Genomic DNA, 27,738 nt, shown 5'->3' with positions numbered 1-27,738 from the left:
TGCAAATTTGAAACAAATACGACTTTGAAATGAAAATAACCGCATTTAATTTCATTCTTCAACACCAGTCAGGACATGTACTCCTAAGACTTGGGTAGACAGTGCTTGTAGTTAACCAAGTTATGAAACCAATAAATCTGTGAATATGAAAAAATGTATACACTACTGTTCAAAAGTTTGAGGTCACTTAGAATCGTCCTGATTTTTGAAAGAAAAGCAGTTTTTCCAAAGATAACATTAAAATAATCAGAAATACAGTCTAGACATTGTTAAGTGGTAAATGATTATTCTGGCTGAAAATGGCTGATTTTTAATGGAATATCTCCATAGGGGTACAGAGGAACATTTCCAGCAACCATCACTCCTGTGTTCTAATGTTACATTGTGTGCTGATTAGGAAACCCTTTTACAATCATGTTAGCACATGAACAAAAGTGTGAGTTTTCATGGAAAACATGAAATTACCTGGGTGAGCCCAAACTTTTGAATGGTAGTGTACATAAAAACTGCAGACAACAAAAGCTTTAACATCAGAGAGTTCACAAACCGTTAATGACTGAGGTAGTGTAAGAAAAAAATGAAAAAGAATCTCAGAAGAAGTCACTTACATTCCCTAGATGGACTCCTGGAACTAGTCCTTACTTAAAATGTTCTTTTCCAACTACAGCAAAATCTTCATTCAAATTAAAAATTAGAGTTCTAAAAAGTTCTAAGTACATATAAGATTTAAATAACTCTTGCTAATTCAAATTTAAATTCAATCAAAAGACATTGGCACTTTGAATTAAAGGGATTTTTTTTTGAAGGTTTGCAGATGCATTCTGTTATTAGAAATGAACTTTAAGGTGGCATAAATGAACAAAACAATGTTACTATCATACAGATTCAATAACCAAATTCAAATATATAAAAAAAAAATAATCCAAAATTATGACCCCAATTTCTGCCATCTTGTAAATGGCCAACATTTTTTTTCAATATTTGCCCCACTATTGGATAAAACTGCTTTCTCCCTTGTGGAACAGAACCTCTCACATATTTGTATGATTTTTTTTTTACATCATAACAGCAGATTTTCCACTGCTGTGCTCATGCAGACTTAAGAAACCGCTACGTCTGAAATCTCTCCCACATCTCAAGAATATGGCTCCTCATGCGTGTGCGTTTTCATGTGGACCAACAAGCTGGAATTACTTCTTAGATTTTTTTCCACAGGTTTTGCAGGAATATGGTCTCTCGCCTGTGTGCGTTCTGACATGAACATCCAGTATTGACTTCTGACTGAAATGTTTTCCACAGATATGACAAGCAAATGGCTTCTCGCCCGTATGGATTCTTTTATGAATGTTCATCGTTGATTTCTGATTAAAGCTTTTACCACAAATGTTACAGGAATATGGCCTCTCGCCCGTGTGGATTCTTTTGTGGACTTTCAGGATGGACGACTGACTGAATCCTTTGCCGCAGGTGTTACAATAATACGGCTTCTCACCCGTGTGGACTCGCAGGTGTTTGTTCAGTGTGGACTGGAACGGAAAGGTTTTCCCACAAGTTTCACATTTGAAAGAATTTTGATGTGCGTGAGTATCATAGTAAATCTTTAACATGGTGGGATCATGTACATCATTGCTTTGGTAGAGTTTCTTCTGTGGTTTCGTCTCTTCAGTTACAGTTGCTACTGAGCCTCCAATTATTCCTCCTCTGTGATCAAGGCTCTGGTAGTCGAGGTTCAGTTCTGGTATCTCTGACATGTGGTCCAAGGACGCCTCCTTTGCTGCCATCTGAGATCCTTCAGGATTCAAGTATAGACTTGGATCTTCACTCTGGTTGCCTTCATCATACGCGAGAGTCACCATAAAAGTATCAGTTTCACCTCTGTGGGTTCTGAAATGATAATCCAGTATTGATTTCTGAGTGAATCTTTTCCCACAGATGCTGCACGCAAACGGCCTCTCACCTGTGTGGGTTCTTCTGTGACCTTTCAGTGTTGATTCCTGATTGAATCTTTTGCCACACATGTCACAACAATACGGCTTCTCACCTGTGTGGATTGTTTTGTGAGCTTGTAATTTCGCTAACTGAGTGAAACTTTTACCACAGATGTTACAAATATGTGGCCTCTCACCTGTGTGAATCCGTTCATGAACCTTCAGTATTGATTGCTGACTGAATCTTTTGCCACAGACGTTGCACAAATACGGTTTCTCACCAGTGTGGCTTCTGAGATGTCTGATCAACTGGGAGTTATATGAAAATGCCTTGCCACAAGTGTCACATTTGAATGACTTCATCTCTGAGAGGATTGCAGTCATTTTTGAACACAGCAGGATTATGCACATTATTGGTTTTGAAGTGTCTTTTCTGTGGTTTTGTCTCTCCATTTCCTGTTGACACCGAGTGCTTTCCTTCTCTTTGATCTTGGCTTCCAGCGAAATGAGAGTTGTGAGAGAGAAGCTGGTGATTTGTGTGCAGTTTGGATATCTCAGAGTTATTAACTAAGATGTCCAGTAAGGATTTCTCCTCTGTTTTCTGAGATTCATTAGGATTCAAGAGTAGAGTTTCACCTTTTCCGTTTTAAGCGTCTGCATACAGGTATCAGGTTCCCATTTCACCATAAGCTCCTCTTCATCTCGACTGATGCAGAGGTTCTCCTGCTCCTCTTTAATCGGTGGAAGCTCTGGGTCCTGATGGTCCAGACTTGAGTTCCTCTCTTGGCTAACAGGTTGCTCATCAGCGACAACCTCCTCCGGCTTACAGATATATTTCTGTGGAAGCTCTGAAGGAAAAAGCATCACAATAAATAGATTAATAACATGACACAAAAACTGTCCTGGAGTGCAGGCTAGATGCAACAAAAACACTGTATACAAATTCTGAAATATCATTTAGGTGCTCTACCAGTGTGCACTCACACTTCAAATCACTTAATAGACATTTGTGGCATATAAAATATTTATTTCTTAACCAAAAGGTCACACAGTATCTCATCATAAGTCCTTTAGTGCAAAAGTACATCAGAAAGTTCTCAGCCTCACTAGAAAACACAGACACAACGACTGTTTTTGCAATATTTTCTAACATAGTATCCTTTAAGTTTAATGCAATTTGTCCACCCATGTTTAAGCTTCACTATCCCTGTGCAGAAGGTCACATCTCGAGCCTCCAGATTGTCCTCAACAACATGGAAGACTTTATCAATATTCTAAAAATGGTGACCACGCGAGAGGGATTTCAGTTTGAGGAACAGAAGTCAGATGGTGCAGGACGGGTGGCTGCTTCTGCCACTTGTTCCTATAGTAACAGTTTTCCTCTCCTATTTTCTTTGATCATTTTGAACATTTGATTTTTTGTGGACAGTGATATAAGGATTTATATAGTCTATCGTTTATACTCCAAAACGGGAGTTACGCCCCTTGTTTCCAAGTGAGACCGGGGACTTTTTATGTACCCTCCTAATTCTAAATCTTATTTTACATTTGTGTTGTTTTAACCGTCTGGTTTATCTGGTTTGATGTTCAGTGAATAATATGAGTACACAGCTCACCTTCAGTTCACATCACTTTAAGCTGTTAACTATCAGCAGAACAGGTGACATTTGTATGTGGACTTTTGAGACTGAGAGACACAGAAAGGCATATTGCCTTTCAATGCTAGAGGAAAAACTTGGACATCTGGGTTTTCAGTGGATTCACGTGTAATTTCAAACAGGGAAATAGATTTTTATAAACAAGCAGACTAACTAATCACCGCTTCATTTGAAAATATACATTTACCAACTGCAGACTTTACACAGGAGCCTATAAATGTAAATATATGGTTTAAATAAGCTGCTGCTAGTTGATGGATTTGTTCCTCTGCTGGGAATGCATTCAGTCAAGCTAAAAAGTTGACTGTGTGCACCAAAAAAACTCAAATGTCTACGCTCCCACCAGCATTTACAGGTAAGTGCACCCAAACCCAATACTGATGCATGATCCACATAAATGCAGAAAAATGTTAGAAATGATATGAGTACATACAGTATAGACATTTGCAGAGGAAGCTGTTCGAAAGTGTAAATGTATATCTGTGAAGTTAAAAATCTGAACGTAAAGGTTTTGTGACAATTCCATCTGTAAGACAGTACATGTGTTCAACTTTTTGTATTATACAAAACATATTCATAAATCTTTTTTTCCACTTGTAGATCATATTAAACATGTGTAATCTCTTCAGGGTTTTATGCAATTATTATTTTTTTGTAACACAACCTGGGCTGCAGAAGAGTCTCATAAGAAGACAAACAAAAAATGCAGTTTCACACAAATATGTTAATTGAAAAACACCCAGTTCACTTACAAATAATGATATATAAGTAGTAACTTACAGGCTCAAGGATACATATCACTATAGACTGATCTGTGCATTGTGAGGCACACAGAGCAGATCTGAATATACAAATCTCTCTGCATTTCTTTGTGCATTGGGTTTTACACGTTACATATCTTTATAGTTGATATAAATACTTAGAGGGACAGATTTTAAGTGCACTTCTGAATTTGTGCTTAAAATCCAAGTTTAATGTTAGATTTTGCAACCATTATTTCTCTATTCAGCTACATCCTCCTCCTTTTTTGTCTTCAGATGATGAATGAGTTGTATATTATTATTTTCCTCCATGTTTCTGTCTTCATTATTAAGGCAGGGCTTGTCCGCGGTTTGTTTAACCACGTCAGCCATAAAAAAAAAGAGGATAGGACAGTGAATAATTTCAGATTTATGGCACAAGTCATGTTTATCTTTTGGTTTTTAAAGAACACAAAGGTTTTACAGACCTGTCCGGTGTAACTTTACTTGAGGATTCCACACGACAGTCAGCAGTTTGCGCTGACGGTTGAGTTCTTCTTCGTACTCGACGATAGTTTTTTCTACATTAAATATTTCTTCAGCAGCAGCAGCTAGTCGGTCGTTGAAAAACTGCCTCAGACACTGAACTGAGGGCATTTTTGCTGAAGTATAGGTGAGAAATTCACTGACTACTCGACAACGACAACATTACCGACAGTTTTTTGGTCTACTTCCGCTGGGTGTCACACTTTTAACATCCGGCGGTGGAGCTGAGCTCACTTTTTCTTTCCGCTTTAAATTAGCAACAGTTCTTTTGCTGTCACAATTGTTATATCACTGTTTTGTAGGGGTTTCTGTAATTAAAATTTCACTCACTTACTATAGCTGTCATGTAATTTAAACAGCAATATTCACAGATTGAGGCTAGATATTTTACAACCGCCTCCCTTCTTCTTAGTGAGGTGTTCACAAGTTCATCTGTGTCAAGGTTTGATGTTGCGTCAGTCATCTGAAGACAATAAGCACTGTATGCAAGTACACTATTTGAGAAAATATGCTACACAACATTTTGCCATTTCATTTATTTGTTTAGTATAATCAAACTGCCCCAAATAACACTTCAAATTAGCCATCACTGATGAGCTGCAGCCATGAAACGCATTTATATACAACTGAACGCCAGCCTGCTAAAAACTCTACTCTACTGATAGTCTCCCATTCTGAAGCTTTATTCACAGAAAAAATACAATAAGCAGCAAAACAGCCTTCATTTTACACTGTCCTTTGATGACAAATCTTTATTTGCATTACTGTGATGATTCTGGTTTGTAGTTGCACCATTCAACAGATTAAAAAATCTGGAAACAAAAGTATGAATAACCAGAATTGCAAGAAAATATTATTATCAAAAGTCTTTCACAATATCATGCCAACACAAATGACCAACCAGTACAAGAACTAGAAATTTCAACATCAGAGTTCACAATATACTTGAAGAACGGAGGTAGTGTATACAAACAGCAAAAAAGAATACTAGCTTAAGCAGTCAACGATTTACATTTGTAGGAAATATGCAGCGACTGTGATAAGATGTGGGATTTTACAATAGTTTGACAGAAATATTTTTACAAACAGAAATGAGTAATTGATAGGAGTCAGTGTGCTACATTAAGCTAAGATGTTGTGGATTCTAAGTAATTGAGTCATTTGAAGGAAAAACTGAGGGCTGTTCGACAAACAGCTGGAAAATTCTTTTCAACAGAAGTCGTTGTGGGTTCTTGTGCTTTCTTGCCTATGAACCACTACAACCAAATCCTCTCATGCATATTTTGCAAATACAAGGTCACTCGCCTGTATGTGATGATCACAAAGTGAGATATAATCAAGTATCCATTCCACAGATGCCAGTGGTAGTTCTCGCATCGACTGACAAATTACCACAAGATCAGAAATCCTTCCCAAATGGTTTGCATGAATATGGCATTTAGTTCATATGGATTTTTGTGTGTCTTTTCAAGTGCGACAACTCAAAAAAACCTTTCCCACACATGCTGCAAAGGTGAGGCTTCTCACCTGTGTGTCTCCTCAGATGCTTTTTCAAAGCCGATGCGTCTGTAAATCTATTCCCACAGGTGTCGCAAGGAAACGGCTTCTCGCCTGTGTGTGTCCTCATGTGGACCATCAAGCCATAATTACTTTTGAGACACTTTCCACACGTTTCACAAGAATATGGCTTTTCACCTGTGTGCACCCTTAAATGAGTTGTCAGTGCCGACGATTTAAAGAATCCTTTCCCACACTCAGTGCAAGAGTATGGTTTCTCACCTGTGTGGATTCTTCTGTGAACTCTCATTGCTGACGCATAACCGAAACTTTTATTGCAGATGTTGCAAGAATACGGCTTCTCACCTGTGTGGATTCTTTTGTGACTTCTCAATACCTCAGCATGACCAAATGTTTTCCCACAGACGTCGCATGAATACGGCCTCTCACCTGTGTGGATTATTTTATGAGCTTTGAGTCTTGATGGCTGATTGAATCTTTTACCACAAAAATTACAAGAATATGGCTTCACTCCTGTGTGTATTGACATATGTCTGTTCAATGTGGACTTATATGGGAATGTTTTTCCACAAGTTTCACATTTAAAAGACTTTGGATCCGTAGGAACATTGAAGGAACTCTTTAACATGGTAGGATTACATACATCATTGCTTTTGTGATGTCTCTTCTGTGGTTTTGCCGTTGCATTATCAGCTGGTACTGAGCCTCCATGCTTTCCTCCTCTGTGATCTTGGCTCTCAGCTAAATGAGGGAGAAGCTGGTAATCAGTGTTTGGCTCTGGTGTCTCAGCGCTGTTGACTGCAGACTCCTCCTCTGCTGCACTCTGACATTCATCAGGATTCAAGAGCAGAGCTTGATCGCCACTGTGATCTCCGTCATCATAAATAAGAGTCACCATGCAGACATCAGCCTCGTGCTTTACTACAAGCTGCTCTTCATCCTGACTGATGCAGAGGTTCTCCTGTTCCTCTTTAATCTGTGGATGATCTGGCTCCTGTTGGTCCAAACTGGAGTTTCTCTCTTGGTTACAGAGCTGCTGGCCAACGAGAACTTCGTCCTCCTTCTTACAGACATGTTGTTGTGGGAGCTCTGAAGGGGAAAACATCACAAGAAATAGATTACGAAAATGATGAAAGCAAAACTGTTTTATTTTTTGTTATACTGTACTTGGACTTTTGAATACCATTTTTACTGTAAACACAAGCAACTTCACTGCAAATTGCAGCAATTTTTGCATCTTATTACTTTGACCAGCACGATTATTTGCAAAATATAACATGTAAGCTGCTGGATACGTTAAAATTCCCCAAGCATATGAATGAAGTATCTGTTCATCTATGGAACTATGATCAGCATTTTTGGCACCTTATTGCTACTTCTTCTGCACGATTTTGATGCCTTGAATTTCACCAGTGGGGTGAATTAAGTATCCATCTATCTATGTAACCTTTCTGAGTGTGCATTTAGATCCATAATACTGGTTTAGGTTAGATGCCTAACAAAGTATTAATCTGTCTAATAAAATGAAACACAGCACTTCGTGCATAAAGTTACACATTTTTACATTTCACTTTATCTAGCTTGTAATGTTAGCACAGCACAGTGCACTCCTATATTTTTAAAACACGTTCTTATATTTTCTTGAAGCCCTCCAAAGTGATAACACAGTCCAATGTTGGGACTTGATTGACTCTGACTTGTGATCTAATGTAGACACTGACAGGTTTAATATACTGTCAGAATTTGCAGACAGCTCTTCTATCAGCTGAGTCCTGTGCTGTTTAAGACACAGTGTCCGTTTTTCCTTCACTAATCTGTTTGTCTCTACATGATAAATCCGTTGCACCATTTCATCTAAATGTTCCAGTTCTCCACTGATAAAGCAGGGCTCGTATGCGCCATTTGCTTATGAAATTGTTAATAAAAACAAACCTAGCAGCAAGTAATAACACATCTAAACTATTTGCACCCACAAACAGTCGGGATCCTCTACTAATTGCTTTTAAAAAACATCAGAAAGTGTTTACAGACCTGTGCTGTGTAGATTTCCTGGAGGTTTCCAAACATCCAGCAATTTGCGCTGACGGTTTATTTCTTCTTCGTACTCGACGATAGTTTTTTCTACAACAATAAATATTTCTTCAGCAGCAGCAGTTAGTCTCTCGCTGAAAAACCGCCTCAAACTCTGAACTGAAGACATTGCTGCTTCATTACAAATCAAATATTTCTCAACGACACGACAGAGACAGCGACACTAGGTGCGCATGTATTTACTTCCGCCGAGTGCTACGCTGTAAAGCTCCGACAGCGGATGTGAGTTGAACTGGTTTTTGTTCCGCTTTTAATTAACGGTAGTTCATCTGTGTCTGTTATTTTCTCTGCAGTTTCACATTTAACTGACGTCCTTTTGAGCAATTTCTCAGACAATAATTTTGTGTGAAACACAGAAGCGAAACGCAGCCAAAAAATAAGTGAATATACAAATAAATCTGTATTCCAAATATATACATTAAGGAAATTAAACTTAGGAATATATAGTCATAAGCATCAAACATCATTAGTGTGTCTGATGAGTAACTCCAATATTTATTTCTTACTATATTATCTTATTTTTGCAGAAGCCAGTTCAGGTGTAGGATTTTGATTTAACTTATTATCTTAAGGATGAACACTTAATATAATGCATTGTATTTTCTAAACTCACAGGTTTGTGTATGTAAAAATTTATAAACTACTGCTTTTTAATTGAAATGTTCAAGAATTCACAGATCCTTTTCAATATGGTTAAACCACCAGACTGTACCAAATTTGTATTTAAACCTTATCTTCAGCAGATGAGCTGCAGCATAGTAACATATCTTACATGTCACAGTTGAACAACAGTCTGTAAGGAACTTTGCTGTGACTATTTTTGCGGTAAATGTCCCCCTGATCTGCAGGATTGATGAACAGAATTTGACGGAAGCTTCACACTTCGGTGTTTATCTGGTATTTTTACATTATGATGTTCGAATGTTTTGTTCTTAAAGGAAATATATGAGATCAGAAAAAAAACACTTTACTTCCTTCATTCATTTCGACACATCATTGAGTGCTAACAGAATGTACTTTGCCTGAGGTAAGACAAAACAGTAACAAAAGAAGAAAAAAAGGATGGTCATTTAAATGTAAAAAATAATTGTTCAAGATATGGGAAATAACAGTTTTAAAGAAATATTGCTTCAAACAAAAATTAGTAGCTGCTAATAGTCAATAAGCTACATTAAACTAGCAATACAGTCATTTAGCACATTCTTAATGATAGTCAAATAAAGGAAAAACTGAGAGTTGTTCAACAAACCAATTGGCAAACTCTTTTCAACAGATGTGTTTTGCAGAAGAAGTATTACGTATTTTGCAAAGACAGGAACACTTGCCAGTTTGAGATGATAAATGCCAAGTAAGCTGTCAACAGGGAAATCACCAAATTAATATTAAGTTTTTAATTTGCACGGATTTTGTGTCTCTGATCAAAGGTGACGTTTCTCAGCCATGTGTCTTCTCATGCTTTTTCAAAAGTGATATTTCTCAAAAACTATTCCTGCGTTTTACGAGAACGTGGTGACTCACCTGCATGGAATTTTTCATGAACTTTTAGAGCTTGCTTTGCGTTGAATTTTTTACCACAGAAGTTACAAGAAAATGATTGCTGCCCTGTGTGGATTCTCAGGTGCATGATTAATCTGCACTTAAATGGAAATGCTTTGCCACAAGTTTCACATCTGAAAGACTTTTGTCCTGTGGGAGTATTACAGGAATTCTTTGACGTGGCAGGATTGTGCACTTCATTGCTTTTGTGATGTCTCTTCTGTGGTTTGGTCTCTGCGTTTTCTGTTGACACTGAGCCTCCACGCTTTCCTCTGTGATCTTGGCTCTCAGCTAAATGTGAGTTGTAAGAGAGTGGCTGGCAGTCAGTGTTCGTTTCTGGTACCTCAGTATTTGTAACTGACATGCTGATTACAGATTCTTTCTCTGCTGCCATCTGAGAGTCTTTGGGATTCAAGCAGAGAGTTTGATTTTCACCGTAGTTTCCTTCCACATGAGTAAGAGTCAGCATAAAGGTATCAGTCTCCTGCTTCAGTCCAAGGTTCTCTTCATCCCGAATGGTGCAGAGTTCCTCCTCTTCCTCCTTACAGACATGTTGCTGTGAGAGCTGAGGGAGCTCTGAAGGGGAAAACAATACAAAAACAAATTGCTAACATGATCAGAGTAAAAATTGTGTTGTAGGGGAGGCTAAACTTAAGTAAATGCTGTTTTACCCACCTCTCACAGTACAAGGAAATGTGTTTATCTAGCCTCTCTAAGTGTATTTTCACTTCCCTTCATAGAGGTTTATGGTAGATGCATTAAAAATTTATATTTGTTAGATAAAATGCCACAAAGCACCAAATCTTAAGCCCCTGAGTAAGTCTACAGATATTTTTTATACTTGTGTTGTTTTAACTGTGCAGTTTTTTTATTATTGGGCCTGCTGCTCAGTGCATTGTTAGATTACTAAAAACTTCATATGTTTCCAAAAGCACTCGGTGAGAACGCATTCCAGTGCTGTGACAAGATTTTAGTTGGATTTAGATCATGACTTACAATTGAAGGCAGACATGAAAAGTTCAACATGCCACCAGAGTCTGCAACCAATATTTCTCTTAGTCATTTGACTCCCATGCTGGTTAAGAAACATTGTCTGTGTTTTCCTTTACTTATCTGTTTGTCTTTACAGAAAAAAATCAATTGCACCATTGCTTATCCGTGTTTCATTCTCTGCTGTTCTGACAGGGTTCACTCACCGTATGCAAGGAGCTGTAGCACTAAAAGCTACGATTTTCCCCTGTGCTCACCTTCTTCATGAGTACGAGTTCCCACGCAGACATCAATCCCCTGCTTTAGTACAAGCTGCTCTCCATGCTGACTGCTGCAGAGGTCCTCCTGCTCCTCTTTAACCTGTGGTGGATCTGTGCTCTGTTGGTCCAGACTGGAGTTTCTCTCCGTGTTGCACAGCTGCTGGGCCGTGGGAGCTATCTCTTTAGAGACATGTTGCTGTGGGAGCTCTGGAGGAACAAAAGGAAATAAAATGTTCATATGAACCATCCACGTTTGCCATTTCAAATTGTAATATCAGTCTGCAAGTTTAATGGAATGGTAGTCAGTGGCTCACACATACTGCATGCAAGATAGATAAGGAAACAATGTACAAAAGAAAGTGCAACTAACATGCAAATTCTGCAAAAGGAAACAGCAGCAAGGTGCCAAAAATGCCTGATTTACAAAAAAAAAAGTGCAAAATTGTTGGTATTTACAATAAAATAGAGTATTAGAAAGGTACAAAAAGGTGCAATGTGAATATAGAACTAACAATGAGCATATGGGAAGGGCGTGTTGAATGAGTCCTGGGGGTTCAGACTCTTGGTTTATTGTACAATTGAGTGTACAATTAGCATATACCATTGAACCAGGACTGACATACAATCAGTGAGTTTTCCTTCATTTAAGTTTTACAAACAGTGGTTAAATTATGCCAGGGTTATTCGAGCTCAGAACTGACACATTGACTGTTCGAGACGCTTAGCCTCACTGTTCATCTTTAACAATGTTTACATTTTTACAATTAGTCCGTCTGGATAAATCAAATATTGACTAAAGAATATGTTAATTTATACCATTTGGTCTGATAACTCTGGACTGCTTGCAGCTGCATAATATAAAATTCAGCAAATTGCTTGTATTGGATGTGTCACAAGGTTTTTCTGTCAAGGGGTTATTCCAACAGCCACCTTTGCAAATCAATCCTTTCTATCCATGTACAAATGACAACGATAGATGGAATAGGTTAGAAACTGACACGGAGACCTCATGTTATTTTCTAACTTCTTGTCCAACTGGTCTGATGTCCAGCTTTGACAACATATATGTCAATTTTGACTAAATGTTATTTAATATGATGTAGACCTACCTGACATAAGCTAGCTGACTGTTGCATTAAAACAGCTGCAAAGCTCAAGTTAAACTGATAAGCGATGCAAAGCTAATTTGATCATTTTCTAGCTATGGCAGCATGAATATTTGTGGATACAGTACTGTACTTACAGAAAGGTTTGAGTGTCATCAGCTGGTTGTTTTGCACACTGCCATTTTCATGAACAGTTTGTCAAATAATATCAATTCTATGCCAACACTTCTACAGTGGTCACAACTATAAACTGTCTTTGACTGAAATGCAAGTCTTTGCCTGTTAGTGCTGCTGATAAACGCAAGCTCTTCCCCATCCCTTCCATGTCACAAACATTCATGTAAACCCTGTCGACAGACCTGTTCTGTCTAACAGTACTTGAGTTTTCCAAACGACATCTAGCAGTCTGCGTTGACGGCTTATCTCTTCTTCGTACTCGACGATAGTTTTTTCAAAGACGCTGAATATTTCCTCGGCAGCAGCAGTTAGTCGGTGGTTGACAAACTCTCTAAAATGCTGGACTGCTGTCATTGCTGCTTTATGATAGTCTCTACCTTTATACGACTACACAACTTTTTCCCTTCTTTTTTTTTTACTGAACTATGCTGTCGACGCCATAGATATGAAGTTCCTGTGTTGTTTACTTCCGCTGTTTGTCACAGTCTGGTCTTCCGACAGTGAACATGTGTGTAATTAAGCAGAATGCATTTAAATGTATCTCTCTGCTTTTCTCAGTGACGTGTTACACGAACGACAGAGATTCATATTATACAAATAAGTGCATCAGGAACAACAGCAGCAGCACTTTGTAAAATGCATGTTCTTTTCTTTGTAAGCTTAATTTTTCCGTGAAAACATAGCTGATGTCACTTACCAAAGGATAGACAAAGAACATGCAACTAGATGACTTGTCAACATACATTTTATTACACGCCACACATTTGAAAATGTATGTCTATCGAAAGTAGAGCTGTACTTAGATTTGCGCTACGGCACCCATTTTCACTAAAAAAAAAAAAAAGGATGAATGGTGCAACCAGTGGTTTGACATTTTCCTCTGTTCTTTCTCCACCATTCAACGATTTTTCTTTTCAAAATAGGGTAAATTTTTACTTGCAGATACCACAAAAAAGCAGAATCAAGGATGTAACAATTTGAACCATATATTCACATATGATTATTATACATGGAGAAATACATAACATTGTATGCTAAATGTAATGATAGTAAATAAGCAGGGTGAAAATCACCATATACTTAAACAGGACAAAGTCAATGTGTATGATATATTTAAATATGAAACATCAAAGAAAGCTATGTTAGGATCCATGTGCATCATTCCATCATTTCTTCTCAAATGTCTTATTATAGTTTGGTGAATGTGGTACCACCCTGGGAGGCTGACTGTAGTCCTGGGATCTTAAGTTTTTTTTATACTATGAGGAAGCTTGGTCACAGAAATGTTAAGTTGTTTCAGGATGGAATTTTAGCCTTGAGACTATCTTGTTCCACAAACTCTTTTGCTTTCATTCCCATGTCCATGTTCAGTGTGGTGCACACAATTAGGACAATACTTATCTGCATTTAAATAGGTTGAAATATCCCTACAAATCCTCTTTTTTTTAAACCAGATGTAACAGTATACAGAAATTATTGTGACTAAAATTGCGCCACAAACACGGTGAAGGACAATATTTGGCTCTGGAATATGGTTAAGCAAAAGCATTGGCCACATAAAATAAAAGACAATATTTGACTTACTTTGAATATCCACCAGATGATGGAAAGCACTTCAACCGGCCTTCTTGATATGCGATGGTTTGTTTCCTACGGGGAAATTTTTAAAGACGGACCTGCTTCCTGTAGCAAAATATTAGCGCTAGCCGGAGATAAATTATGCACGTTTGTGTTTCACCCGATCAGTGGACTAGAAAATAGGAGGGAAATTTTTAATTAGTTGATTTTAGCTCAGGTTTTGCGTTAGCTCACCTTCGTTTTATGTTTTAAACCCTACACAGTGTCTAAATGGGTACATTTTACTGCGCCATATGTAGACAAACAACATTCACCGGGAAGCGACACATCTTCGGAAAAAATCACCAAAGCAGACTCAGAGTGGTTCTTCTTAAATTTGTAGAAAAGGTAAGTGGCTTAATGTCAACGGATTTTTTATTGTTGTGTCCAATTTGAGTGTATTTTTTAGTGTTTTTCCTTAAGTGTTTTTGTGTAATCGTTTGTGTTTCTGTTAGATATGTGCTATACTTTTGTGACGTTATTAATGTACTTAAACTACAATTTTGTCATTTACACATATGTATTTGTCTCATTTCTATTTATTAAATTTCATATTCCACTTCCATTTCCACTTGTGTTGCTAATATATAAATATAAATATCTGACCATATGTAAATGTGAAGTTAAGTATTCAAAAGGACATCAGTATAAAATTTACACGAGCAATACTGTTTTAATAAGAGCCTGACACTTATATTTTGTGTGCTTGTGCCTTCCACAATTTTCCAGGTAAAGGAAGCTCGCCGAACACTAAAGAAACCACAAGTAGAAAAGTTTGATTGCACCCAGCACAAGCAGACATTCTGGTGTTACTGCTGTGGGCTTAACATTGAGAGTAATGTTACAGACGGCAACATGGCCGTGCTGCATGGAGGTTTATTAGAACACATGGCCACGTAAGTTCTCTTTTATTCTATTTGCATGCTCTATTCATATGGAAGCATCCTGACTCACTACTACTACCATTTATGAGGTACTTTTTTTCAAACATTTGTGGTGAGTGTTGCCCATACGATATGTCAAATTTTCTGATTTCAGCCCAGAGCACAAGAAGAATACACACAAGTTCTGGTGGGAAAATAAGGCAGACCCAAAGTTAAGAGACAAGGTCATCATAGCAGAGGAGGAAACTGAAAGGTAGGCCTAGAGGACTGAAAATTATTATTAATAAAGTCTGTTTTGTAAATAATAGACTCTCTGCATTGATCATTGTTGATTTTTGTTTAGGTTCAAAGTTGAAGTTGCAAAAGCGTTGGAATCATATGTGGAGAAAGAAGATGAATACATTAAACAGGTACTGCAGCGTCATTTTAAAACAAAGTCCACCTTAATGGCGGCTGATTGTGAGTCTACAATGGACAGTTTGAAATTCTGACCTGAAGATCGTGGCAGATTTAAAGTATAAGGAATCCGCAATGTTATTACAATCCATCCTGAGAGGGAAGATGAATGTGTTTATCAGATTTCACAACAGTCCGTCCAACAGTTTTTGAGACAGTTTAGTCAAAATTGTAATTGTCAGTCTGATGCTGGCACCAGAGGAAAAGCCATGTGATTCAACAACTTGAGACAAGTGGACTGAAACTTTTTACAGATCCATCCCATAGCAGAGATCATTCAATCAGGACTGATGTGGTGGACAGACAGACACTGAGCCACGATGCTGATTTGAAATCTCTTGATGGTAAAGGCAGTTTTTCTTCTTGTTTTTCCTTCCATGACCTCAGCAAGCTGATTTACTCCGGGCTCAGGAAAAGCATCGTCAAGAGGTCCTTCAGTCTCTTTTAGAGGTTTGTTTTCCAAGGATGCAGTGGCAGTATCCATCACTGTGGCCTTGACTGTTGTTTTTCATGAAAGATGGTAAATGATTGTAAAGATCCAAGCAGGTAAACATCGGTCCTCTGGAGATTCTGTTTGAATTGTGGCTGGTAAAAGCTTCAGGCTTGAAGAGAAAGGTTTATGGTAACAAATTAGTGTGTAAGGATTTTGGTAATAAGATCTGAGATGAAGCATGATTAGATGTCAGACTTCCTCTGTGAACCACTGTTGGCTTTTCCTGAATCAATATCAGCGTGATGCAGAGCCGGAGTCGTTTAACGGACCCAACAGCACCGACGTGTCTGCGGAGGATCCTGTCAGGTAACACTACATCCACCGGCCATGTTTTATTCTTGCCGTTACGCATTACCAGAAGCCTTTCAACTTTGACTTTTGTTTGTTTGGCGCTCGTCTCGTTATTTTCGGAGCAGCTCTCAGTTTTTGTCTCAAGGATCAGTCCAGCAGGTGGGGAGCAGCTTCGTGGACTCCATGGTTGAAGTGCCGCGGGCTGCAGCAGGACAAGGCCTGACTTTTATAGGTTATCAGGTAAAAAAGTGACAGCTATCATTAAGAAAGTTTCACGATTAATCCATTTTTACATCCCCTCGTCTGATCCCTTGTCTTTTCTGTTTCAGGATTCATCAAACAGTGGAAATGTTCATACAGGTACAGTGATGTATGACTTTACATTAATTGTTTGAGGAAATGTGAAGAGTAAGCTGAAAATTGACTGTATAAGTCAGTGGACAAATGTCAGGGAAACATTGCAGTGTGTATCAGTGCACAACAAACAGCTCACAGTCAGAGCTGCTGTTGAGTTAAACATTATTAATATTTTTAATCTCTGGTCTTTGCTGTGCGATGTAGCGGTACTGATCATTTCCTCTGAAGTTTAGCAAACTGAATAGCTTAATGATACTTAATAAAAATGGAATGATTCTCGCAGCAGAACTGCTCTTCATTTTAGACAAAGCAGGGAGCCTCCACTGTAAAAACTGTAGACCATGAAACACTGCATTTGTGTAGTTTTTTTTCCCGTGACATGATTTGTATATTCCGCCTGTGCATCACTCCTCTTTAAGAAAAAATGTACTGGTTTCTCTTTCTGTTTTCCACACTTTCCTAAAGTATGTGCAGAAACCTGTTCCTTCAGTGTTATGAGCTCTTGTCACCTCTTGTGTCATTGATGAAGAGTGAGCTTTATCGCCTCTGTGTATTGTAGGTGCTGTCCCTCCTTGGCTCCAGGACGATCCTCTGGAGGGAACCTCTGGAGGTGCCGCACATTCAGAAATTGGCCCGTCACTCCAGGAGTTCCTCAAACAAAGTATGTAGTAACCACCTTTAAAAAAGTACTGTAGTCATTTCAAATAAGGAAAAACTATTTTTACTGTAACTGTTTTTTTGCAGATGTGTTTCATTGGATATCATCACATTGCTGATGTAAACACATTTTATTTATGCTGTTTCATGCATAATCACATTTGTCTTTACCTCAATTGTTCCCTCCTTATCAGACATGAAATCACAGCAGCCAATTCAAATAAATGTACTACTACTGCTTTACCTTTACAAGACTGAAATTTAAGGTTTATCAGCATATGTGTCTCTGATCTTAATCTAAATCATTCTGAATGATACAAAGATTATATCCATGCCAACTTAAGGAAAAACAGTGGAGATCTCACAACAAATAGAGTATAATTACAAGAGCCTCATCTGTCTTTTGTCAGAGGAGCAAGAGAAGCTGAAGAAACTTCCTCCGAACCGAGTGGGAGCCAACTTTGATCACAGCTCACATACAGACGCCAACTGGCTTCCCTCCTTTGGCCGAGTGTGGAACAGCGGCCGACGCTGGCAGTCCAGGTGAGATCACAAAACTCTGTACTCCACCTGAGGCTAAGACAGAATGGATGTAAACCAACGCTGATTTCCAGATTGGAAATCATGTAATTGGCAGCATGTAAAGTATCTTTGTTAAGTAAGTTTGTCTGCCAGCCACTTTGGCAGATGATCATCAGTGTGTATAGAAGGTTATAATAGTTCAGGATAGTTACTCAGGTGCGTATTAAGGGTGAAGTACTATGCCTCCTTTTCATAGAGATGCAATCTCCCTGATTTGTGTTTTTTTTTAGTGTTTAATGTTGCTTTAAGTCGCATTGTTACTATAAAAGTCCTTGCAGAGAAGTGACATTCCAATTTGGATACAAATGGAGCACTGTATTATCAGTATAATTATTACTATATAGAGATAGATACTGCTGAAAACTACCTTCTAGCTTCCTGGATTTTATTTGAGGAACAACAGACAAACTAAACATGTAGATCAACATAATATAGAAGTGACACTGGAAGGACACTTTCTAGAAGCTGCATTGACTGATGACCTTAAGTGATCTTTCAGCTAATGCAAAAATAGCTACATGACAGTTCTTTGCCTAGTGATAGGGGAACCTAAGATGTTTTAAGCCAAATTAAAACATCTTATTACATTACTACAGGCTAATAATGACCTCCATATTGACATAATATATTAATGATCATCATAGCAGCAAAACAATAATCTGTAACTGTTTATTTACCTTCTATTTAGCGTCTAACTTGTGTTTTACCACTTGGTAACTCAAGCAAGCTGCCAAAAATGCTAAAATACTTTCTGTTAATTACATTCATATTTCATTATATGAGCCAGAAATTCTAATTTTATTCTCCTTCTGACAGTATAAGGACACGTACTGTTTTTATTTTCAGTGCATTAGATTAGCTTCTCCTGTCTGCATGCGATGGTGACTTATTTTTTCCAACAGGCACCAGTTCAGACAAGAGGAGGGGCAGAAGAAGAGACAGAAGAGGAAGAGGGATCACGGCACAGAGGGCTCAAAGAAAGCAAAGACGACTGAACAGCTGACAAATTCTGACAACACTTAAAAACTTTGACTGTAAATAGTTGGCGAGTTGTAAATGAGTTTTTGTAAATGTTTGTGAGGAAACTGCATAAAGCCATTTTATATCACAATTGTAAATGTTTGCAACAAAAGTATTCATTTTGTAGAATGAGCGTTGTCTACTGGATTTATTTAGTTGGTTTTGACAGTTGAATTTTATATTGAATAACAAGCATATGACTGTCACGTTTATTGTGAGCTGCTCTACAGTGAGATCTTTTAACCAGTTGTTTGTCGCATTACAGTGTGTGTGCATTTATTGGTCACTAAACTGCTTCACATTTAATCAACTGGGGAAGTCTGTGATTTCAATGAAGTTATGGGTTCTGAGTTGGTCAAAGATCTTCAGACAACATGACCATTCCAGCAAATGAACACATGGGGGCGCAAAGTACTCAAATACAAAAGGCACCTGGTGTGTGTGTTGAAGCCAGCATGTCCTAACAACGTGGTAAATGTGAATGGATTTGTCATTTTTAATCATGGAATTTTTTATTTTTTTTACCCATGAGACAAACAGAAAAGTTAAAGGATAATATGTTGCGTGGGTGGTTTTTTTAAAAAGATACATTCAGTAATATTTTCGAAACAAGCCTGAATAGTAAGTGAGTAGCAGTTCTCAGTGTTCCTCCACCAATAAACTTGTTTTATTTAAAGGGAACCTCTACACCAAGTGATGAGCTTTCATTTCCCTTTTCGGGTCATGATGTGTGATGAATTACTGGGAAAGGCTTGAAGGCTGCGTGCCCAAATGTCACTTTTAGATGAATTATGACCTTTAAACAAGTGACCTGTGCAGCTTGTCGTGTATGTTTTGTCTCAGTAGAACTAGCATTTTTAGACAGTGTCCTATGAAAATAGAATATTCGCCCCTTTTCCTGGCAAGAAAGATGTTGGTATGTAAAAGTGATCTCATCAGTGTGGTTTTCAAGGACATTTGTGGTCTCCAGAAGCTTAACAAAAGACGGTCAGGTAACAAAAACATCCTGTTAATGGGACTGGATCAACTAAAAGGACATTGCTTAGGAGGACACAAACAAGACTGTACCACAGGTGTCTTCTGTTGTTTACTTGTGTCTCAAACTTGGCATGGCCATGTCATAAACAAGGGAGATGCCCACTATTGTGCACAATATATGACAAACATTTCACTTACCAATTAGAAAAAGCCTTTTTGAAGAACCTGCAAATCCGGCCCTTCTAAGTGCTTATTCTGACAAAACACAATTTGGAAGTGCATAATCTGAAATTACTAATTACTTTAGTGAAATGAGCAAGAGAGAAATGACTAGCCTAAAGCACTAAATGCAATATCCTATACAGTATTCCACTCCCTGAGCTTACAGGCCTCTTTTTTTTTTTTTTAATCTTTTCAGTGCACAGCAGAGCATAATAAGGCCCCAGTGTGCTCTGGGTAAATGGGCGTGGAGCTCAGTGCAGCTGCAAGGCAATATGAGGATACAACGTGTAGCTGATCTATTCTTAGCACTGTGACAACATGGCCATAGCTGATTCAGTGCAAACGGAAGAAAAGAAGTGTGTGTGTGTACAGTTGACTGCGCATATAACAGCTGTCAAAAAGAAATTACCACACATTGGTGTCAGTGCTGCCTAACTTTGTAGCGTTTTATTTTCATATCAGATCGTGTTTTTTGTAGTTTTCTGTTAAATATTACAGGATATTTTGTGTATCGGTGCTTCAGCACAAAAGCGGTCCTTCACAGTAAAAACTGGGAGGGGAGAAAAAGCACGTGTACTGGGCAGGACTTTGGCTAATCCACTGGCCAATCAGATAATGGGATGTTTGAATAAATCTGCATAGTTTAAACTAGCCGTAATTTCTGGCTGCTGATTTGTTGAGCGGAATCCAAGCGGCCAATCGCTTAAATGACAGGCGCTCAGCTGGTCGTGAAGCCCCGCCTTCTACATATTCGCCAGCAAAACCCCGGAAACGCTGCCGTTTAAAGAGACAGAGGAGGAATTTCAGGCAAAAGGTTGAGACAACGAAAACAGCTGCGATCACACAAAAAAAGGACAGGCAGAGAGAGAGAGAGGAAGGGGACGTAGCTTAGTCAGTCGACAAGCGAGCTATGTGGCAGGACAGAGTGGGAGGACGAGACTGAAATTGACCGAGTGTTTCATCAGATACACGGCTAGCTGTACGTGGCTAACGAGTTTTAGCTTCGAATTTTGGCGTTTTTTAACGGTAGCTACCTGGAAACCGACAACGCATCACTTAACACTGCAGAGAGACAACAAAAAGGCCAAACTGCCAGACGACAGAGACGCGTCACTTCAGACTCCTTGAGTCCACATTTAGTTTAATAAGGTGAGTGGCCTTCCGTATCATCAAATGTGATCGGGTTGAAATCTGCTGCTTTGTGTGAACTTGTATGTGTAGAAATTAAACAAAGGTTCAATGTGTTTAACTAGTAGTTATGATTATTTCTAAATGCTTGCTCTGTCGACATACAGGTGATTACAGGGATCATTTTTGTAACTGTGAATGCAGCCATAAGAATAAGTAGAATCCAGCCTAAGCCAGCTGATGACCTGCCTGACAGTAGCTTGCAGGGTGTAGGGGGCGTTCCCCTGCTTTGTCTGCCTTCCTCACACTTTTCTTTATCTGTGTGCATGCAGTCTGCAGTGCTTGACAGAAACACCAATGTTTCAGTCACCATCCTGTGTGTCTGTGTGCGTTTGTCTGATCAAAAATGCTTATCTAGATGTTTCGTTTTGGTAATAACTGCACACTCATGCCCTCCTGGGATTGTGCATATGTAGGCTATGCAAGAGGGAAGGATCAACCAGCAGTGGCATATATCTGTGAGATTATGACTGCAGCTCAGCGGGTGGAATGATGGTGATCACTGTAAAGAGGATATTGCAGCGGGTGTATTGTTCCTTTGGTTTGCGTTTGGGAGTTGCATTATGCAATGAGGAGAAGATTGATGTTGGCACTGAGCCCTTGTTAAGATATGTGTAAAATCTATGAATTGGCAGTCTGCTCATACAGTGTTCGTGAGCTCCTCTGCAGTGCACTGCCTCCCACTGTCCTGACAAGCAGGGCATGATGGCATTGACATACACATTAGTCACACGTGTATTTAGTCTCACACTGCATCACCCATACAGCACACATGCATATGGGAATCTACCAGATGTCTCACATGTATTTAAATACAAGATTTTGCTTGCACATATATATATATATATATATATATATATATATATATATATAAATACACATTGCAGCAGTAAATCTATGTGCAACTCATTTTTTTCTCTCTATCCCCTGCTTGTCCATGCGTTGCTCTGACAGCCACCCCCCATCTCTCTGTCTGGGAGAAAGCAGTGGGCTTTGTCCTCAGCTGAGTGTGACGTCATGCAGATCTTTGCTGTAACCAACCCTGAAGGAGAGGTACATCTTGTTAAGCAGGCCTGGGTCTGGGCTTGTCCCACGCACAAACATTCTTTGACTTAAGTTCCCAAATGCTAAGACACACAGGGAAATTAAAAGAGAGGAAATTATATTAGTCTCCTCAGGTGTGACGGAGAAACTTAGAAAATCCTCTCGCATCAAAAGGAAATGCAGGCAGGAAGAGATGAAAAACTGTGGGACACTTTTAGAATGAAAGGAAAACAACTCTAGGAAACCCCAGCGGTGACTTGTCTGTTTTTCTTATTCCAAAATATATACCACCAAATGTATCTAGCAATGCATTCAGCTTCATAGAAATGCATTTTATGCTTCTGTAACCACCAACTAGTCGAATGCATTAAGTTAAGCAGGAATGTGTTTTCTCCTGGTAGTATATTTGGCCACCAGTATCTAATTAGGCTGCTTAGGAGATGACTGCATCATATCCAACGCAACGCTAACGAGAGGGTTTTAATACTGTAAGAGCTCAGTTTGTCTTCAATGTCTGAGTAGAGTGGATCCGGACTAACAATGTTACAGCCTATTTCAAACATTAACCTGCGATTGGCTGCTCTTATTCTGACTTACCTGCAGTTCTGCCACTGTATGCTGTTTTATTCATGTGTCATTCAGCAGATTATCTGTGACATTCTAAGTTGAGGGACACCATTCATCCTGTGGTCCCCTGTGTACCCACTCTGCAGTATCTCTGAACAAATGGACTCCACCTTTTGTATGTGGCCGTCTTACTGGGTAGTTACAATCTATAGCTGCAAATCCCCTTTTTTTGCATCTATACCTGGTAGTGCTTTGTATGTTTGTGGGTGAAGATGGGACAGCTATTAAATGGTTTGAGCTGATGATGGCTTGTTGTCAGCCCTCCAACATGTCTCTGCAGGATTTGATGTCAGAGATTACAGATGATTATGTGGGTTAGATCCAGTACTCAACACTGCTCTGGGGCTATATTGATCTCTAATGTCTATAGTGAGTGAGTGTGTGTGCAAGCACGTGTTGTACTGCCATCCTTGCAAGCGCTAAATTACCTCTCTTGAATAAAGAACTCTTTAAGGGGTTAGGTTTAAGTGTAGCAAAGGGGAACTGACAGATCCAGTGAATGCATGTTTTAATACATAGCCTTAAGCCGTCACCAAGAAACATTGCACACTGGTCAACTGACATAAGCAATGTCTCTCTGGATTTAAGATACAAAAAATACTGCTTCCCCTTGTAGCTGTCTTTTCTGTAGGCCAATATAAACCTTGTCCATCTGCCAACAGTGCAAAAACATAAAGGCATCATGTTCAAATGACCTCTGTTTGCTGTACTAAGTGGTACACAGTGACAGAATAAAATGACCTTCTTGATTCATTTTTGTGGAGGCTCAGTGGGAAAAAAAAATGTATACATTGTGTTAACAGTAACGCATTAATCACAAAGACTGAAACCAGCACATGGCATGACTGTTTTTCACATCGAGTACATTATCTTATGACCCCCTCAGGGCTCCTAGCCCAGGTTTTAGAAAAACCGCAGCAGCAGACCAGTCAGAGTGATGCTCTTTGTTTGAGGATCCTTCATTCAGCCCAAGAACAGGGCAGAGGCAGGCTGAGATCAAAGATAAAAATTAACAAGAGCAAAGGTCAGAGGGCAACTCAAACTGTGTCTGCATCATTTTCACCTTAATGATAACCAAATGTCCTCAAGCTTTGGAGTGAGGAGATTGTTCCGATTGTCTTCTTCTGTTTTAAGGAGATAAAGACCCTTCAGGAATTCCATTTTTAAAAAGATGGTAGTTCTTTCTTCATACCAGCTTATTCCTAAGCTCCGAAAATAGCAAGTGCAAAGCTTTGACTGTGTCCTTTTGACTCTGAAGTCCTCACTGTACACAGATTAACTAAACCTAGCTTCAGGCTTACCAATAAAGGTCAGCTAGTCCACTTAACATTCTGTCAGTAAGACGAAGTAGTTGGTCCTCTTACAAACATGCCATGTTTCTGTGTTTGTAACTCTGTTCCAACTCCATCTTACTGTTGGTTGGCATGTTAACCTATCTGAAGGCCAGTAAAAGGAATGCCATTGAATTCATGGATGCTGGACATCATTTTCAAGAACTGACAATTAGAACTTACACAGCAATGTAATAGTGAAGACTCAAAACAAGGAGGTTGTCACTTATGCAGGGATTTGATTCATTTCAGTGTGTTACTTTGAAGTCTGATCTAATTGGTTCAGCTTAAAATGTTGTATGCTGGAGTTCTAAATGGTTGGACTAAAAATGATAAGTGGAAAAGGAAAGAGAGAACCGCAAACTGAAATATGAAATCAATGTTTCAACGCATATTCTTCTGTCGAGGCTCCGTACAGTACAGCAGAAAAGCTGCACAATATAGACATTGGATTGAATAGATATTTTATTCATTTGAAAATCTCAAAGTAAGATTGCACTACATCTGTTTAGATAATTGAAGGCAACCAGCATAACACGTTTTAGAGAGACAATATGGAAATTTCTCTTCTATTGAGTCCTCCATCTTGGTTTATTGTGTCCAGAGGCTCCATCTTTAGTACAGTCCTGCTCACCTTTGTTCAAACCCAGCTGACAACAGCAGTCCAGACAGAGGGGAGGATGGCGAGGCGACAGTACCACCTGCTGAATAAATCAACGTGGTTTGACATTACACCCTGAGAAGCAAAGCACTGTGATATCCAGTTCTGTACAGTTTTTTTTTTTTTTTTTTTCCCTCTGGATGTCCTCAACTCTGCTGGCAGTGCTTGTATTCGAACATGTTGCACTTCTTAACATTTGCTGCAGAGCTCAAACAATAAGTTAGTGGATCAGTTTATTGAAAATTAAAGGGTCACTCACTTTATGTATTTATTGTTTATTTGGTAAAACAGTTTAAACTACCACAAGTAAATATATCTGTCTTAGAGAGGTGTTGATACCACTGTATTATCATTTTGGAGGCTGTAGTTTGTGGCTCTGTTGAATATTTTACTGACTATTCCCCAATTCCAGCTTCTAAATTGTTTATTCTGTTCAATATTAAACTGAATTGCTGGCAACAGGTCAACACCTTGAGTGATATGGAACTACTGCCATCATTTTTCACAATTTTCATTGTTTTGTCAGTTAATCTACATCATATTTGGGAAAACTATCGCCAAATGAACTACTAAGGTTTTTCAGGTTTCTCTAGGGGGAGGATTTGCACCTTGTCAGCCTTTAACATAATCTTAAACCTGCAGCGAAGACCTTTAGTCTCCTTCAAGCTGTGAGAGTAATTCCACAAACACTGTCAAAAAGTGCTTTTGACGTAAGCCTACGGGGGTTTGTCCTTGTCGTTGGTGGATAGTGGACATTTCAACAGTGAGTAAACGTGCTACTATTTTCTACAGAAATTCTTTATTGATATACTTTGTCATTTTGGCTTTAATTATCCAAACTGCCCTGAAGAAGTTCAATATGTGTTATTTCTAATGTGTGTTTTTGTCAAAACATTACAGGGCCTTCATACTCATAATTAAATGTGATTATTAGTACAGAACAACCTCTTGGGTGTTGCTAATATTAAAGGTTGTCTCAAATTCAGTGCTGGTTGCCTCATACGTGGGTTGACTTCAGTTTTTGAGCCTAATGAATAACTTACCATTCACATATGCAGACTAAATATAATTTTATATGCAGCACTGAGCCAAAGCTGTAAACTCCAAAAGTAAAAATGTAATAGATGATTCAAAAATAATGCCTGGTTAGATTTTATTTGCCCATTAAGTTCATAAAAAGTGCAGTAAATAGAATAAAAACTGGTTTTTAAGGTACTTGGCAATATATTCGAAGCATGTTTCCAAAGTTGTAATGTGGATTTAGGCCATCTCACGTCTCATTTTTGTCAAACCCAGACACGCTGCACAATGTTGGGGTCAAGGCTCTGTGAAGGTCATGCCATTTGATGCAGAACCATCTGTTTTTCCTCTCACGGAACATCTTTCTTCATGACTATGGCTGCAGAATGGACCATTCAAATGCCTCTCTGGTGGTGTTGCGTCATGTAACGTTGCTAAAGCTTTTGTCCAGCAGTGTATGCGGCCTGCTGACATCTCAGAGTGGCTGTCAAGTCGCCGTGTAAAACTCAACCCGAACAAGCCTGAGCTTCTGTTCCTCCAGGGCCCCTCACCGAGACCTGTCCATCACCACTGACAACACCGTGGAGGTGCCAGCTCGGATGATAAGGGGCTATGGGAATGACAGTGCATGTCGAACTGTTATCCTCTGCAAACATTGCAGCAGTGTGTCACTCTGTCATTTCTCCTTGACAACATCAGGAGGATTTGCCCACTCCTCCCCCAAAGAGGTGGTCATGGTACTCACTGAGGTCCTCTTGCCTCGATTACTGCAACTTCCTTCTTGCTGGTGCCCCCTGTTCTGGCTTCACAGCAGACTCTGCAGATCTTCCGCTGCAGGCTGGAAACCTACTTTTTCAAACAGAGAAACACTTGCTTATTTCTCATTAAGAAAAACACTGAATACACAATATCAAGTAATTACCCCTGCATGATTTGAATGCACTTTTTTTGTTTTTTGCAAGTAGCATTGAATAAAACATCTGAATGTAATGTAGTATAGCCTGCTGATGGGACCTCCATGCGAGGCCCAGAATTAACGAGTAGATGTTGGAAGGCAGATATATCTCGGTGCATTATATAGGTCAACACAGAGCTTATCAAGCTAAGACCTGTTCTCTCTTTGCCCCTCTCCCTCTCGTCCTTGTCTTGTTCCCTCTGTACATTGCTCTCACATATGTTGTCGTTTGTTTCGTTCCTCTTGCCGAGCATCAAATCCTTCCGTCTCTCCACGCTGTTTATATTCCCATCTCTCCATCTTGTGGAAGCTGGGTGTGTCTGACAGACCCGGGTCTTTGCGTGCACCGTTTGTCACTTAAACTGACTTCTATACAGAATGAAAAATGTTGGGGTTGAATAGCAACACTAATGACCTTCAGGTAGAGATCTAAAATGATTTGGAAGCTTTCTTCTTTGCATTGATGTTTGCTGCATGTATTGCCGGAAGTATAACTGGAAGTTTGTTTGATTGAGCTGAAAGAGTTTGTTGACAGTCAGTAGCACAGTCAGGTTTTTCCTAACATAAAATGAACACGCACAATGAAGGATTTCCTGATGTCTTGAAAGCATTAGTACGTTTCATATCCTCCCAAAGAGTTTTAGGGCTGCGGTACACACAAACTGCTTACAGTGCATACAGTGCACGGCTTTACATGTTCATTTGTGTCTGTTTGTGAAATGCAGAGACAAATGGAACCCTGGAGCATTTTGTTTATCACTGGAGCATATCTGCAGCTTTTTTTGTTTGCTAACAATTGTGGTGC

General features: G+C 39.0%; 5 protein-coding genes across 5 annotated transcripts in view; 2 read left to right on the top strand and 3 right to left on the bottom strand.

Annotated features, from left to right (window-relative positions):
- Positions 1-23: 23 nt before the first annotated feature.
- Positions 24-5,082, bottom strand: LOC110969540 (zinc finger protein 658B-like). The gene is made up of 2 exons (XM_022219627.2): positions 4,815-5,082; positions 24-2,776 (listed from the first exon to the last, which is right to left on the bottom strand). Exon 2 carries the CDS (start codon positions 2,379-2,381, stop codon positions 1,191-1,193), a length of 1,191 nt encoding a protein of 396 aa, XP_022075319.2. The 5' UTR covers positions 2,382-2,776; positions 4,815-5,082; the 3' UTR covers positions 24-1,190.
- A 457-nt stretch (positions 5,083-5,539) lies between these two features.
- LOC110969539 (zinc finger protein 227-like) lies at positions 5,540-8,697 on the bottom strand. The gene is made up of 2 exons (XM_022219626.2): positions 8,422-8,697; positions 5,540-7,479 (listed from the first exon to the last, which is right to left on the bottom strand). Exons 1-2 carry the CDS (start codon positions 8,588-8,590, stop codon positions 6,311-6,313), a joined length of 1,338 nt encoding a protein of 445 aa, XP_022075318.1. The 5' UTR covers positions 8,591-8,697; the 3' UTR covers positions 5,540-6,310.
- A 735-nt stretch (positions 8,698-9,432) lies between these two features.
- On the bottom strand, positions 9,433-13,036 carry LOC110969541 (zinc finger protein 614-like). Its single transcript, XM_022219628.2, has 3 exons — positions 12,733-13,036; positions 11,265-11,474; positions 9,433-10,593 (listed from the first exon to the last, which is right to left on the bottom strand). Exons 1-3 carry the CDS (start codon positions 12,902-12,904, stop codon positions 9,965-9,967), a joined length of 1,011 nt encoding a protein of 336 aa, XP_022075320.1. The 5' UTR covers positions 12,905-13,036; the 3' UTR covers positions 9,433-9,964.
- A 1,165-nt stretch (positions 13,037-14,201) lies between these two features.
- Positions 14,202-19,588, top strand: cenatac (centrosomal AT-AC splicing factor). Its single transcript, XM_022219624.2, has 11 exons — positions 14,202-14,515; positions 14,897-15,063; positions 15,206-15,304; positions 15,395-15,461; positions 15,895-15,957; positions 16,239-16,306; positions 16,417-16,531; positions 16,621-16,651; positions 17,208-17,309; positions 17,716-17,848; positions 18,790-19,588. Exons 1-11 carry the CDS (start codon positions 14,399-14,401, stop codon positions 18,908-18,910), a joined length of 1,083 nt encoding a protein of 360 aa, XP_022075316.1. The 5' UTR covers positions 14,202-14,398; the 3' UTR covers positions 18,911-19,588.
- Positions 19,589-20,886: 1,298 nt separating this feature from the next.
- The window catches only part of LOC110969535 (protein FAM214B), a 30,868-nt gene continuing 24,016 nt past the window's right edge, over positions 20,887-27,738 (top strand). Inside the window, exon 1 of the mRNA XM_022219619.2 lies at positions 20,887-21,256. The gene's annotated coding sequence lies outside the window, so the exon portion shown is untranslated. The remainder of the gene's footprint in view (positions 21,257-27,738) is intronic.

Source organism: Acanthochromis polyacanthus, chromosome 7 (genome assembly GCF_021347895.1).
Source record: "Acanthochromis polyacanthus isolate Apoly-LR-REF ecotype Palm Island chromosome 7, KAUST_Apoly_ChrSc, whole genome shotgun sequence".
Classification (NCBI taxonomy): domain Eukaryota; kingdom Metazoa; phylum Chordata; class Actinopteri; family Pomacentridae; genus Acanthochromis; species Acanthochromis polyacanthus.
This window is presented reverse-complemented; position numbering and strand designations above follow the sequence as displayed.